Source organism: Cydia amplana, chromosome 13 (genome assembly GCF_948474715.1).
Source record: "Cydia amplana chromosome 13, ilCydAmpl1.1, whole genome shotgun sequence".
Lineage (NCBI taxonomy): Eukaryota > Metazoa > Arthropoda > Insecta > Lepidoptera > Tortricidae > Cydia > Cydia amplana.
In genome coordinates this window covers 1,039,373-1,055,474 of record NC_086081.1, presented here as the reverse complement: position 1 = coordinate 1,055,474, position 16,102 = coordinate 1,039,373, and the positions used below count along the sequence as shown (strand labels likewise).

At 36.4% G+C, this 16,102-nt stretch overlaps 2 protein-coding genes across 2 annotated transcripts in view; both read right to left on the bottom strand.

Annotated features, from left to right (window-relative positions):
* Positions 1-16,102, bottom strand: part of LOC134653358 (uncharacterized) — a 96,234-nt gene that overhangs the window by 28,772 nt on the left and 51,360 nt on the right. The gene's annotated exons all lie outside the window — the stretch shown is intronic.
* On the bottom strand, positions 9,370-15,881 carry LOC134653674 (uncharacterized). The gene is made up of 5 exons (XM_063509067.1): positions 15,795-15,881; positions 13,499-13,585; positions 12,577-12,756; positions 10,917-11,046; positions 9,370-9,467 (listed from the first exon to the last, which is right to left on the bottom strand). The coding sequence occupies exons 1-5, from the start codon at positions 15,879-15,881 to the stop codon at positions 9,397-9,399; spliced, it is 555 nt and encodes a 184-aa protein (XP_063365137.1). The 3' UTR covers positions 9,370-9,396.

The window sequence follows — 16,102 nt, the reverse complement described above, 5'->3', positions numbered from 1 at the left end:
TACAAAATCGTTTCGACATACGCACGAAAAGTGCTATTTTACGCACTAGTGCGGAAAAGTAGCCCCATATGTACTGTAAAATATTTTACATTACATATGGGGCTACTTTTCCGCACTAGTGCGTATTTCGTGCGTATGTCTAAACTTTAAAGTGCCATATGTACTGTAAAACGTTGTTCGATACACGTGCGAATAGGTAATTCGCAACTAGTGTCGATTTAAAACACTCCCTTCGGTCGTGTTTTAATTTATCGCCACTCGTTTCGAATTTTCTCTTTTTCGCACTTGTATCGAAAATAACTATATTTTTATCATAAATGTCTTTAGACACAGTAAAAGGACTCGAAAGAAGTTTGTGTGAATACGCCTCTAATTCTTTAACACACATATAAAACATTTATATATGTCTAAATATATGAGTTCAAGTATCTCGTAAATTTCTAGGTATAATATAGGTAAATAGGTACATTACATACATCAATAAGAAGAGTTCAGAGAATAGTAAAAGTATCTATAAGTATATGTGCGTTTGTAGTAAATAGATACGATATGTTAAATAGATAGGTAATACTTCTACGACTCCATTGGAATAGAAAGCCTAAAGTTATGAAATTTTTTATATTCTTGAGAAGAAACTGGACTGCTTATTAAATTGTTTTTAACGATTTTGGGTACTAAATAAGTAGACGGAAAAACTTAAATTACCTGCAGTCACCACAATTACAATATTCCAGATGAATTTCAGAATACTAAGGTTACTAAAATAGTTAAAAAAAACATTAAGTTTTTAGGTTAGGTATTAGTTTTGTTTTAGATCAAAAATAAAAGACAGTCTATTTTCTTCTCCGATTGAATAATATGGACATTAATCTAAACTAATTAAAGCGAAGGACGTATTATTGTCTTCTTTAATTTGGTACCTCAACGCGACTCAAACAATATAAACTCAAAATACATACGTAGGTCAAATGCGTTTTTATTTTTATCGAACTTGGCTGACACTGTCGTACATCTACACTATTAGTTACATATAGGTACCTACATGGTACATCAGTACTATTTTATAAAATTAAATTGAAACGAGATTTTTAATTGAAAAATGCGTCTCTTTCGTGTAAACGGAATGTAGTATATTAGGAAGGACACATTATACGAGAGATTCAACCGACCGACTGCTATCAAGATAGTTAAAATATATCATACTCATTATCCATAGTTTAGGATAATATATGATCATATTTAATTACACAAACGGGTCTAACGCGATATAATTTCATTGTTTTTACCTTTAATTCCGACGTTTCAGCTGAGTTGCACCAGCTGTGGTCACGGAAAGACTGACGTCTCAACAAATGTCAACGGAGATATTAATAAAACACCACTAAACTACCCGAAATTAGTTAATAAAAATGTTCGGGGTAGACAAAGAAATTGCAGCCCCCCGAACATTTTTATTAACTAATTTCGAGTAGTTTAGTGGTGTTTTATTAATATCTCCGTTGACATTTGTTGAGACGTCAGTCTTTCCGTGACCACAGCTGGTGCAACTCAGCTATATCGCGTTAGACCCGTTTGTGTAATTAAATATGTGTACAAAGCGCGAGGGTTTAAAGTGTTATAATATATGATCATACAAAAGAGATCAGTGAAATATAGCGAAATACTCTTTAAAAGTTTACTGACAGGTATTACGTTTACTTGAGATACACTCAAGGGGAATGAAAACCGATTATTTTTTATTAAATAGTGAAAAAGCGAAAACAAATGTACTTTTTGGTGACAGTTAAAAAGCTCTATTTGTTTATATTTTTATGTCTAAGGGTGAAGTCACATCTATCAGCATCGAATCGCATTAAGCTGGATGATTTTGGACAGACTATACGCATAGCAAGTTAAAGTATGCTGTTACATGTTTTTAGCTGCTAAAGGGTGCTATCGCATGCTTTTATCTGCTAGAGTATGCTATCGCATGCTTTTATCTGCTAGAGTATGCTATCGCATGCTTTTAACTGCTAAAGTATGCTATCGCATGCTCTTAACTGCAAAAGTATGCTATCGCATGCTTTTATCTGCTAAAGTATGCTATCGCATGCTCTTCATGATCACTATATATTGGTGAAGCCATGTCATAAAGGCAAGGATATTTTTGCACCAGCAAAATCAATTTTTCCTCGTCCATTTTTGTGCATATATTGTAATTATTGAAAGTAAACAAACTAGTGCACTTTGCTAGATGGACATGACTGTTGTGATAATGACGCGGTCGGCCACCCGCACGCCTCTTCCTTTCATTTGCAGCCTTTCTCATTCCCAAGCATCCCGGCTCACGCTTAAGCAGCCATTATCAATCGCAAGCGTTATGTCTCACGTCACGTGTAATCAACTATTCTCATTCGCAAGCATCTAGTATCACGTCTTAAGCAGCCGTTCTCATGCTTTATCATGAATGAGCATTCTTCAGTATGTTAAATGGATAGCTACACTTACGAGGGGTGTTCAAAATATTCTCGGTATGAGAATGAAAACAAACAAGTACGAAAAGTTTGATATTTTTATTTTTCAATATACTCCCCCCCTATGTTCATACACTTAAAAGATCGATCAATTTTTTTTTTAATCCCTCGTAAAAATATTTTTTATCTTTCGTGTAAAAATGCTCCTCCACTGCCGCCTTCAATGCTTCATCGTCAGAAAATTTATTTCCACGCAGATCCTTTTTAAGATTGGGGAGCAAAAAGAAGTCGCTGGGGGCTAAGTCCGGACTATACGGTGGGTGAGTAACAGTTTTAAACCCACATTCAACAATAGCTGCCTTGGCAATATGAGCAGTATGGACGGGGGCGTTGTCATGCAGAAGCAGAATACCTTTGGTTAACTTTCCTCGCCTCTTTTCTTTAATTACATCCTTTAATTGACGTAGAATGTTAGCGTAGTACTGTCCTGTGATATTTACACCTTTTTCTTTATAATCGATTAGTAATACTCCTTCACAATCCCAAAATATCGTGGCCATGACCTTGCCAGCTGAAGGGATGACCTTGAACTTCTTGGGATGAGCTGAACCCTTAATGTGCCACTGCATGGACTCTTGTTTACTCTCTGGGTCATAATGATGAACCCAGGTTTCATCTCCAGTAACTATTCTTTGCAGCACCTCATCAGGATTTTCACCGCACAGGTCAATAAAATCGGAACAACAAGCTACACGCATGTCTTTTTGAAGCCGAGTCAGCATTCGCGGAACCCATCTTGCACTTACTTTTGAAATATTAAGATGGTCATGTATAATATCATGTACGGTACCAATAGAGAGATTGGTTACTTGTGCTATAGATTTTACCTTCACTCGACCATCTTCCAATATAAGTTTTTCCACTTTATCAATATTTTCTTGTGAAGTAGCTACTACAGGCCGGCCAGGTCTAGGGTCATCTTCAATACTCTCCCTTCCGCGTTTAAACTCGCTTGACCACTTTTGAATGGTAGATAAAGAAGGAGCAGACTCACGGTAAACACAATCCATTTCCTCTTTTATGGTTTTTTGATTTTTACCCTGTTTTGTCAAGAATTTTATCACGCATCGATGTTCTAATTTAGTTAACATTGTCAATTCGCACATGATGTTCATGTTTGTTCAGCAATTGCAGAAAAACAAAAGACTATCTCGGTTCGAATTATACTTTTTTTTAATGTCAATGAATAAACCTTAGCGGCCAGTAACGAAAGAAATTTTAGAAGAGGTCGTAAGATATCAATACCGAGAATATTTTGAACGCCCCTCGTATACGCATTTAATGCTGAAGCTGAATCGATGCGGAAGGGTGAATGAATGCGGACGTATCTTCATACAAAATTGCGTTTTTATATTACAAAATGCGATTCGATGCTGATAGATGTGACTTCACCTTAAGATTCTCAAGAGGCACAGGTTTGAATAATTAAATTAAACAGGTATGAATTAAAAAGTTTGTTGCAGTATAGGAAACATGAAAACTTCAACTAAGTACAAAATAAAAAGATAACATAATTATGAAACAGTTTTTTGTCTACATCAAAAAAATTATCCTTACATCTAACAAATGGAAGACAATACTTATGATTAAAATTAACTTCGTTATATTACAACTGTTTTACAATAGAATAAATTCAACACATTTATTGTATTAGTTTCGATTCAACTGATATGGTTAGCTTCGAGTTTCACAACCAGTTTTTTTTAATAATTTAAATGATTATTTTTGCCTTCAGTAGATATGTATACGTAAAGTAATAAATGCAATTTTTAAATGAACACACTAGTTTCAGCTCCTGGTTCTTGTTTTATGTACTTAGGTAACAATCTAGATGAAAATATGTATAACATACTAGCGACCCGCCCCGGCTTTGCACGGGTTAGCAAATTATACATAAACCTTCCTGAGATTCTAACTATTAAAAAAAAAGCGGCCAAGTGCGAGTCGGACTCGCCCATGAAGGGTTCCGTATTTAGGCGATTTATGACGTATAAAAAAAAACTACTTACTAGATCTCGTTCAAACCAATTTTCGGTGGAAGTTTACATGGTAATGTACATCATATATTTTTTTTAGTTTTATCATTCTCTTATTTTAGAAGTTACGGGGGGGGGGACACACATTTTACCACTTTGGAAGTGTCTCTCGCGCAAACTATTCAGTTTAGAAAAAAATGATATTAGAAACCTCAATATCATTTTTGAAGACCTATCCATAGATACCCCACACGTATGGGTTTGATGAAAAAAAAAATTTTGAGTTTCAGTTCGAAGTATGGGGAACCCCAAAAATTTATTGTTTTTTTTCTATTTTTGTGTGAAAATCTTAATGCGGTTCACAGAATACATCTACTTACCAAGTTTCAACAGTATAGTTCTTATAGTTTCGGAGAAAAGTGGCTGTGACATACGGACGGACAGACAGACGGACAGACAGACAGACAGACATGACGAATCTATAAGGGTTCCGTTTTTTGCCATTTGGCTACGGAACCCTAAAAACCGCATCAAAATCCGTTGCGTAGTTTTAAAGATCTAAGCATACATACAGACAGACAGCGGGAAGCGACTTTGTTTTATACTATGTAGTAATTTATCCAGCCAACGATTTAAGAAACATCACATAATTTATGAAATTGAGTTTGTTCCTTTGAGTACGAGTATATAGTTATAGATGTAGTGCATAATTATTTTCCACCGTTTTTTAACGAAAACGTACGAACGTGTCTTGTTGTTTCAGTCAGCCTCGGTACAAAAAAGTACTGAGAATGAATGAAGTAGCATGACAAATACGAAAGTTTCCGAGAAAATACGAGGGAAAACAATTATGCACTACATCTGAACTATCTTAGATAAGTTTTCATTGAGTTTCTTAGCGCATTCACGAAATTTCATTCATCATAAAAATAAGTAGAAACGAAGATTTATGTACAAAATATTTAATAATGAACAATATTGTGGTACAATAATTTTCTAACTTTGCGTGGGCCACTACCGTGCCTCCAGATTTTGTTGAGGGGCAACCCGCGGTTTTCATCGGTTTTTGACAAGTTTGAGTCGTATGTCCTACATTTGCACTACAGATAGAATTATAAGGCAAACGGCTATCAGTTCTACAATATTTTATCTCCATTCTTGTCTACCGAATTTTTAAAGAAATGAATACTTTTTTTTTTCATAAACATTGTCTAAATAAAATAAATTAATTAAAAATTAAAAAGCACGACTGCAGTTTAAGAGCGAACTGAAAAGCTAAAAATAATTTTTAGTTGTGTTAGGTACTCAACTTAATGAATGTAAAATATAATATATAGGTAAGTGTTCTTTCAGGGTCGTAAACAGCAAACGGAAAAGTTTAGGCTCATTTAGAGTCGTGACTGTACCTGTATATTTTATTTCGATGCAGTCGGGGACCTGTGAATAGGAAAAATTCAATATATCAAGGTCCCCGACTGCAATCGAAATAAAATATGCAGGTACAGTCACGACTCTAAATGAGCCTAAACTTTTCCGTTTGCTGTTTACGACCCTGAAAGAACACTTACCTATATATTATATTTTACATTCATTAAGTTGAGTACCTAACACAACTAAAAATTATTTTTAGCTTTTCAGTTCGCTCTTAAACTGCAGTCGTGCTTTTTAATTTTTAATTAATTTATTTTATTTTATACATTTTAGTGACCATACAAACCAACCACATTTTTTATATGATTTAAGGCACTTAAGTTGCTTCAAGGAGCTTTCATCATGTTGATATTTGATATGTTAGCATAAAACGTGCTTAAAAACCTAAATAGGTCGGACCCAAAAACCAGACGTATTGAAAAGTGATATGGCTTAATATCTCTGCAACTACATAATTATTTCCCATTAGTTGGCTTTCGGGCTTCGCAATTAAGATACTTAGGGAAGCTGCAGAAAACATGCACCTTTCTTACGTTCCGGGCCTTCGGTCCTACGCGAAGCTCGGCCTTCGGCCTTTGCAATTAAGAATCTTGGGGAAGCTACAGAAAACGTGCATCTTTCTTACGCTCTGGGCCTTCTGCCCTACGCGAAGGTCGGCCTTCGGCCTTCGCAATTAAGAAACTTGGAAAAGCTGCAGAAAGCGTGCACCTTTCTTACGCTCCGGGCCTTCGGCCCTACGCGAAGCTTGGCCTTCGGCCTTCACAATTAAGATACTTCGAGCTGCAGAAAGCGTGCACCTTTCTTACGCTCCGGGCCTTCGGCCCTACGCGAAACTCGGCCTTCGGCCTTCGCAATTAAGATTCTTGTGGAAGCTACAGAAAGCGTGCACCTTTCTTACGCTCTGGGCCTTCGGCCCTACGCGAAGGTCGGCCTTCGGCCTTCGCAGTTAAGAAACTTGGAAAAGCTGCAGAAAGCGTGCACCTTTCTTACGCTCCGGGCCTTCGGCCCTACGCGAAGCTCGGCCTTCGGCCTTCGCAATTAAGATACTTGGGGAAGCTGCAGAAAGCGTGCACCTTTCTTACGCTCCGGGCCTTCGGCCCTATGCGAAGCTCGGCATTCGGCCTTCGCAATTAAGATTCTTGGGGAAGCTGCAAAAAACGTGCACCTTTCTTACGCTCCGGGCCTTCGGCCCTACGCGAACCTTCGGCCTTCGCAATTAAGATACTTGGGGAAGCTGCAGAAGGCATGCACCTCTCTTACGCTCCGAGACTCCGGCCCTACGCGAAGCTCGGCCTTCGGTATTTACAATTAAGAAACTTGGGGAAACTGCAAAAAGCGTGCACCTTTCTTACGCTTCGGGCCTTCGGCCCTACGCGGAGCTCGGCCTTCGGCTTTCGTTATTAAAATACTCGTGGAAGTCACAGGAAGAGCCCATCTGTCTTAAGCTCCCAGTCTTTGCTTCTCGTAAAATATTGTTTCACAACAGTAGCACGTGTGCTCCGGGATTTGCAAAATTTGTCGTGCGAAATTAAAATCATCATCAAAGACCTGCCTTCTACAGTCATGATAATAGTGTCTTCTATTCAAAGTCTCAAGTTAAATCTTATAATAAACAGCACAATATTATGTTTATTCAGAGTACCTGAGCATTTCTCAAATAATTTGTACATTTCGATCACATCTTAGATTTCTATAAAAATTGGTATGCTGGTAAAGTACCTACATGAAGCTGAACAATTTCCACCATATTTCCCAAAATGTCCAAGAAAGTTTGTATGAAACATTCCTTTTTTGTTACCAAATGTGTAAGGAAATCTGGTTACCAGAAAAAATTTTCATGTACGTACTTTACCAGCATACCAATTTTTATAGAAATCTAAGATGTGATCGAAATGTACAAATTATTTGAGAAATGCTCACCTAGTCAATCGTTCAAACCGTTCCTTTCGTATTTGACACTTTCGCAATTGAAAATAACGTAAGCGCCACGTATGACGTTGTCGTATATAGCTGCAAAGAGAAATGTCATTAGCGCGATGTAGAACATTTCGTATTTTCTCTCCAACGATACAATTAAACATATAACTTATATATATTCATATGATCGCCTTAAAAAATCCTTTCTTTTAATATCCCATTCAATAGATTTAGACAATTCATTTATCTTTGCGTTATACTTATATTTTGTAAAATCTTGTCCTACCAAATGAATAGTTTAAACCATATTTTGTGTACAGTTTTAGAATCGTCTTTCAAAATCCTTTATTTTAATACCCAACTCGATAGGTTTATAAGTTTTATTTTTGTTTCGGTTGCACAATTTGCAATGCATAATCCGCCATATTGGTTTTGTGATGACGTCACATAGCCTATGTTACTCGGGATGACGTAAGGATTCCAATGATATCTCAAACACCTAAATCGGTTCAGGCACTTAGCTGTTACGGTGTAACAAAGAAACTTACATACCCACATACAAACATGAACCCTGAAAACAATACACTCTTTTTTTGGGGCAGTCGTGTAAAAAACACTTTTTTCGTAACTCGATTTCGGTTTTACTCGGCTTATTACTCTTTTGAAAATATTTTGGAATTGTAACCAGGAGCTGCTGTTGTAAAAAAAAATGAATATTTATAAAAAAATTATCTAGGTACCATAAAACCCTAAAAAGGCCAATCTATACCTATTAACAAACTAATAATCGTATCTACATTATATTTCAACACTTCCTAGACATCAGTTAATTAATAACATCTATGATATATTTATATATAGTATCAACACCAATGTTTACACTCAACTAGTTACAAAACTACGTACATTTTATATATTTTCTATATATTTATATTTTCAGAAAAATGTTTCGGACTGTTTAATTTTATAGAATATAACTTTAGAAAAATCTGCAATAGTTTTAAAATAATGATCCAAAGGTCCAAAGTGTATAAGATAGTAGTTATAGTTGGATAAAATACGTTACAAAATTAGTGAGCTCACTTTAAACAAATACCTATGAATACAATTGGTTTTCAGAAGTTGTAAATTAATAAAAAATACACTTAATATTTATACAAAAAACTGATACATATGATGATCATTCCTTCATCAACCAATATAATTAAAGACAAGTATTAATAAAGACTGCGTTATTTCCTCAATTTTTAGAGTCCTCAAGAACGCTAACTTTAATGAATTGATACTACTTTAAATACAACTTGCTACTCTTACCTCTTCATGTCTTTATTATATAATTGTCTTTAGGATACTCAAAGCCTTCACTTGTCACGCAATATAAGCATCTGTCTTATTCTATTTACTATGGTCCGAGAGGGACAGAGCTAACACATGACAAATGAAATGGCTTCTATTAGTTACATTATTTCACTCGCCGTTTCAACAAGGGCCTGGTCCATGGTCATGTTGTCTCGCTCCTTCGTCATATTTGTAGGTAAGTGTAAATGAGATGGATATACTTACAACATTCCGTCTTCGTGAATCGAAATCAGATAGCTCCGAATCACGACGATGTAGTAGAAATTTTCGGCTGAAAAATGAAGACGGTATTGTTAATGCGTAGTGTAAGTTAACCTAATAATTGAATGGTGGATACATAAAATTTATTTACAGTAATAATTATAAGTATGTATTACAATAAATTTCAATTAAAGCTAGAAATAAAATGAAAATTACAAAATATACTTATCTACAAAAAATAAACCTAACCAATCATAAAAAGAACACCCATCCATAATTAACAAACATTTAAAAACAAATGTGTAATGATGAGTTTAAAATACCTATTGTCAATCAAAGGTTAATAAGAAACAGAGATAGTAATAAATTGCTGGTACCTAGTTTTACGAATTATTATGGCCAGAGAAGTAGAAAATATTTAGTCCCTAAGATCTATAATGAGTTACCGTCGGATTTAAAGACCACAAGGATGACAAAACAAACATTTAAAAAGAAACTAAGCAATTTTTTATTAAACAAAATACAAAGTCAATAATACGTTACATTTTTATTTTATTTTGATTTTCTTTTACTGTACGCTAAGAATATAGAGTTAACCCCTTACTTCATGTCATAAATAAAAAGTATTTGTTTAAAAATGAACTTTAATAGTTGCTATATAGGGCTGCGCATGCGGTAAAGGGTTAAGTAGATACCTAAGTTTAAGTTACCTATCAACTACCTAGCTTGCATATACTTACATAAAGGAGCCTCGTCTGCCAACAAACCACTCTGTGGTTTGGCAGAAGAATATATGTAATTAGTTGTAAGCAAGATCTCTGAATAAACGTTTTATTGATTGATTTATTTATTTATTTTTTAATTGGGTTTTATTTTAAATTGGTGGTAGGTAGTTTGAATTTTGAACCCAGGCTCGAATAAATGAGTTTCTAGGAACTTATGTAAGAAATAAAAATAAATAGCGTATTTATCAATCAATTTCGGTGAAAAAAAACATCGTCAGAAAAACGGACTAACTTCATTGAGGGGAAACTAGTTTGTAAGATTTTTATTATTGTATGTTTGTAAGGTATGTATCTATGGGCCTTAGTTGCCTGATAATAAATGATATTTAACTTATTTTATAAAGCTAGGAAGATGATTATTAAATTGTACAACTGTCGATATTCGTGTACAGTCGATAAATCGAATATCGTTAGTGTTGTGTGTCGACAGAGTGACATCCCTAGTGCGCAAAACGTTCAAGCGGATAAACAAGACCAAGTGCGGGTAGTTCGAAAAACTCGCGCGGTTAGACGATGCTGATGTCAACTTAAGCCAGTCTTCTCCGAGACCACGGGGACAACGCCGTCCTCGAAACGTCGGAGGTAAATCTTAAAACTTAGATACGCGATTAAGTCCCGTTGTACAATTTAATAATGTGTAAAAATCGTGAAAGTTTAAATCAGTGTTAGGAAGATGATGATTGTATACCATGGACAATTAAATAAACACTGGGTGTCCTCGGCTCATATCTCACCTAAGAAGAGGATCTGCGCGATGACATGTCCCGCGCCCATGTGGAACAAGCTCTTGAGGAAGCCGATGATGAACAGCACCAGGAACACCACCCAGAAGATACAGTACTTCTTCATTAAACTGCTCTTTTCCTGTAACCATCAGGTTATAAATAGTTTATAAGAAGAGCGGTATTTCGATTTTGAAATCTATGTATGCATGTGGATGTCACTTTATTGGACAATATCTGGGAGACATAAAACATATTATTATAAATCTCAAAGATGCGCGTTTTCCCAGAGACAATACCTAGCTAGCAATAGCTAGATCGATTATTCGGCCCCGAAAACCCCCTATAGCAAATTTCATCGAAATCTAAGTCTCCGAAGTATACAGCAATCCTTTCACAGCCGTAATATAAGAAATGTAACCTTTAGGATCTCGTATAAAAGCTAAAGTGTCGTCCGTAACTTTGGTGACGTCGTTAAGCGAGGATGAAATTAGCGTGTCCCATAAAGTGACCCTTACATGAGATCATTCCCTATCTTCGTCGACCTTTACCCATTTCCTTAATTAAGTGCACTGTATCTATAGGGCATCTTTGCTTTATGTAGGTACTTAGATGATTATATAGTGGCGGCGAGTCAAATATCCATTGGGCAAGCTGGAGTATTTTTGACGGTGATAACGTCTTATAAATCGATGAACACCGGGTATCATGCACGAAAAAGTGAAAATCATCGTCAGTAAACAGACTTACAGATAACCATATACTTAATACTTTTTTAAGAGATTTCTTTAGTGTTTCAAATTCGGCAAGTCGGTGGGAATTGAGTTCTAATTGGCCAATTTGAGTACCTAATTCGGTCTAATTTACTGTAAGAGCGTGTTTTCTGTAGGATAATGTAATAAAAAAAATACGTATAATTGGGCATTCCGGTGGGAATCAGGATAAAACAGCTAATTGGCTTTACTGGTACCTAGTTATTACTTAGATTTATCCCGAGAAGTAGTTATCTGTCTTGCAGTTTTGAATGATTCACGGTTAGTTTCCGTAGACTTATCTGCCAAATTTGTGCTTTACATAGACTTGTATTAACTGCGTCGAAATATCGGGAGCTCGAAAATAATACAAAAGGTAATCACGGTTCATATCCCGGTCGATATAAGTCTAGTGATATATGTCTTGGTTCTTATTATTATTGTGTTTATTTGAACGAAAAGGGGGGTTGCTGATGTAAAAAGGGCCTATTGTAAGGCTTCTATTGCCATTTTAAATTATGATTTTTTTTCTCTTTTTTTTGCCCTCTCTTTTTGTACGCATGTGGGTATGCGTAGGTGCTAGCATTAGTTTAACATTTTTTTACTTTGCAACTACCTGTGAGTTCCTGTAATTGGCTTCCTGTTTTTAATCTTATTATCTATTGAAAGTTTGTAGCTGTTGGTTCTCCTTAACATAAATAAAATAAATAAATAAATAAAAAGTCCATGAAGAATATTTTAAAAGAAATAACTTTTTTATCAAGCAGAACGGTCTAAAAGCGATGCCACAATGCCTAAAAAGTAATAAAAATGAATCAATATAAGGAAAAGTGGAGTGGAAAAACTCACTGAGTCACTGCTGTTTCGACCAAGACAGACCTATTTATAGATATCTTTAATTGAGAACAGGTTCCCCTTACCTTATAAACAGCGAACACGAACACCATATCCAGCATGAACTTGATCAGCAGTAGCACCACCATCAGCACCACTATGGTGTACACCACGGAAGACACAGCATCCTCGGACTTGGACTCTGATGCTGCCTTGATGTCCACCGCGAAGGTGATCAGGATCACGGCCAGCACGAAGGTTATGATCTGGAAGGTATAATTGAACAATGTATATAATGCTTAGTTATAGTTTGTAGCTTTCTAATAGACCCCGAAGGCTAATCCTATTGTCTATTGTTAAGAAAAACCGCTCGTGCCACGTTACGTGCCACAACCACCTGCATAAAAAATCGGTACTTCGGTTACTGAGTGCCGGCGAGTCGGACGCTACAGAACCAGTCTAAAATGTGTCATCGAGATGCGTAACAAAGGCACGTTATCGGAGAGCGCACCTACACTGGTTTTTTGAGCGTTGGACTAGCCCGCGCTCAGGTGCCAAATAGAATAATGAAGACCCTTTTTTGCAGGTAAGTAGCACGTGCGGTTTTACTGAACAATAGACAATAGGATTAGTCTTCGGGGTCTACTAGAAAGCTACAAACTATATAAGTATGTTACTTTAATGTTCATACCAAGTTTCATGTCAATGTAATCACAAGGTTTATTAAATTGCAACCCCGTTTGCACCCCTTAGGGGATGAATTCTGGGATGAAAACTTCTGTCTATTACCAGGACAGAAACTATCTGTGACTCTGTGCCAATTATCATCAAAATCAGCCGAGTTATTAAAAACTACATCTAATCCAAGATTTTATAATTCTCTCCGACAATTCGAAGACGACATTCTCTTCGTGGTATCGAAAGAAGACTGAAGAGCTGGAAGTCTAGAAATCGTTAGACAAAAAATCGTTCGATGATTTAAATCGAATGGGAAGCCTGCAAACTCACCGAGTTCATGATGCCCATGGTGATGCATCCTGTCCTCAGGTGGAAGATGAAGCAGAACTTATCCAGCACCGGCAGCTCCATCCTTGCCTGCACCAAGGTCAATAGGTCAAGGTCTATATTTGGTAAAGCAGTAAGGTTAGATGGCGTAAGAGAAATATTGGAGCGAGAGTAACACTTGTAGGGAATTCTCTCACTCACTCACTGTGTCTCTTGCCCCGAGCAAAATAAACTAGTGGCTTGTGCTGTAGTAGATCTCGCGATGAGCTTAAAATCGTTGAATTGGAATGCTTTCAAGGAGACAATCACAGTGACAATATCAACCGTTTTCAATCCTCTTATTCCACAAAATCCATAATCTATTCTGAGGGTCAACCGCGTAATCAATTTCGTTCACTACTGCCTCTCTATTGCTCAAATATAATACAAGAGTGGCAGAGGCAGATGATGAAATTTCGATTTTCGATTTCTGCGGTAGGCCCTCTGCAATTTCATAGACTACTTACCTAAAGAGTTCCAAATTCAAAAACAAAATAACCGTTTCTGGGTCTCAGGAGGCTGTTGCTACATGCTGCAGAAATATTTGCAATAAACCCTCAAAGACACACCAGTACGATGGCAGCATTTAAGACTTATATCAGTACCATCGCCCACACTGTTAACTGTACCGATGTGGACCTTATGCCTTTTGTAATAAGGTCCATCTATGTAGAGTTAAGAGTGTTTGTTGATGGTTGTACGGCTAAACTGCCGCTAACGCCATATTTCGACATAATGTTTGCGAGGAAACATCTTCGGATGTTACTCGCGGCGATAAACGACATATACGCGACTGTAATGGGCTTTATCGTCGCTTTGGTGTTTGTGCTTGTAACTAAAATATGCATATACAGCTATGGAAGGTATGTATGTGTTGAAGTTGCTAAGCGGGCGAGGTGTTCAAAATTACCTTGACACAATCTTATTCTCTTAACAATAAAGTCGCGCCAAGATCGCTTTGAACACCTCGCCCGCTTAGCAAACTTATGCTTATGACTGTAGGTATTACTTTAAGTGTAGTACAGTCGCCATCAGATATATCGGAGCGACTAGGGCGCTCACAAATATCTGAACACGCCTCTATTGTCAGGGCGTTATTAGAGTGCGTGTTCAGATATTGTGAACACCTTGGCCGCTCCGATAGATATGATATATGGCGACTTTGATATCATGAAAAATGTCTAAAAGCTACATCTACATTTAATTAAAAAGGAAGCTATATTTTGGTATAAGGACCTTATAAGTTGCCTAAGAATTAAGTTAGATTTCTGTTTATAAAGTAATATTTTAATTAATTGTCATGAATTTCGTTCCTTATTTTGACAAATTCCGAACACTTACGAATTTTATGGTTATTTTAGATCTTCAAAACAGTTAAGCACCCAACTGAATTCTACACACATTTGCAAAATATTTTACATAAATTTAAATAAAATTGAAAAAAAAAAAGAATTGTATCTTTAAACATTAGACAGACGTCCTATACGTAATTAAATATGTACATAATCACATTTACTCTAAACAATGTCGTTTTAAAAATACAGCTATCACACAATCACAATTCACTGCACACAAAAAAAAACATTTCAAACATCAAAACCAATCATACCATGGTATGCCCCACTCCACGTATAAGTCACTTCCCCATCCTAAACTGACTGACCACAGACTGACTGAGAGACTCCGGTGGTCACCAGCTAGGCAGCATCTCGGCTGTTACGGTCCGCGCTGTGACTGCTGTGAGGTTGACTGTTGCTGAAACTGTTAAGGGGGCGTCGTTAAATTAAGGAGATGGGTTTAAGGAGTATGTTGTTTGTGTGTTTTTTTTTTTCAATAAAATTATGGTTACGTCAATGTGGCTAATTCCGTCATAGGGTCTATTCCGTCCACGAGCGTATTTCTTTGATTTTCAATCCTAGGAAAAAAAAACCATTTGCTTTTCATTGCTGAAACTAAAAGCAATCTCTGCTTTGTCTATGAATTTATTAATTTTGTTCGTTGTTCGAGAAAAACGCTAATGGATGGAATAGTCCCTATGACGGAATTAGCCACATTGACCTTACAGTAGGCATACATTTTTAATTAGCTTCGTCAAACGCTATGTTTTATAGCGAAATTGTACACTGACTACTGGCTATTACGAGTATATACACAGCTTGTTTCTACACGTTTTTCACGGTAATATGATGAGTTTTTGTCGTGTTCCTTCAGAAATATTACCACAATATAATAATTTTAAAATTAATAATAAATTTCGAACTTTGAAGCAAAGCAGGCACACTTTACGGTAAATACATTTCTCTAGGTGGTGCGGCCCCTTAACAGGGAAGCTGTGTTCTGCGCACATCCGCTGTCACAGATCGATACTCACGGGACCATTATTCCGATTGCAATCGCAAGCTAGAGGGTGATGTTTCTCTTTAGCTAAGTACGAGAAAGCTCAAATTCTTGAGAAGCGTTGGTGGCCTAGTCAAGGGATTGCCTCAAGTTACTAAAAATTAACACTTAGATTCAACTTATATCAACATATCGTCAGGTGACAAGCAAAACTCACTAATTACCACCACA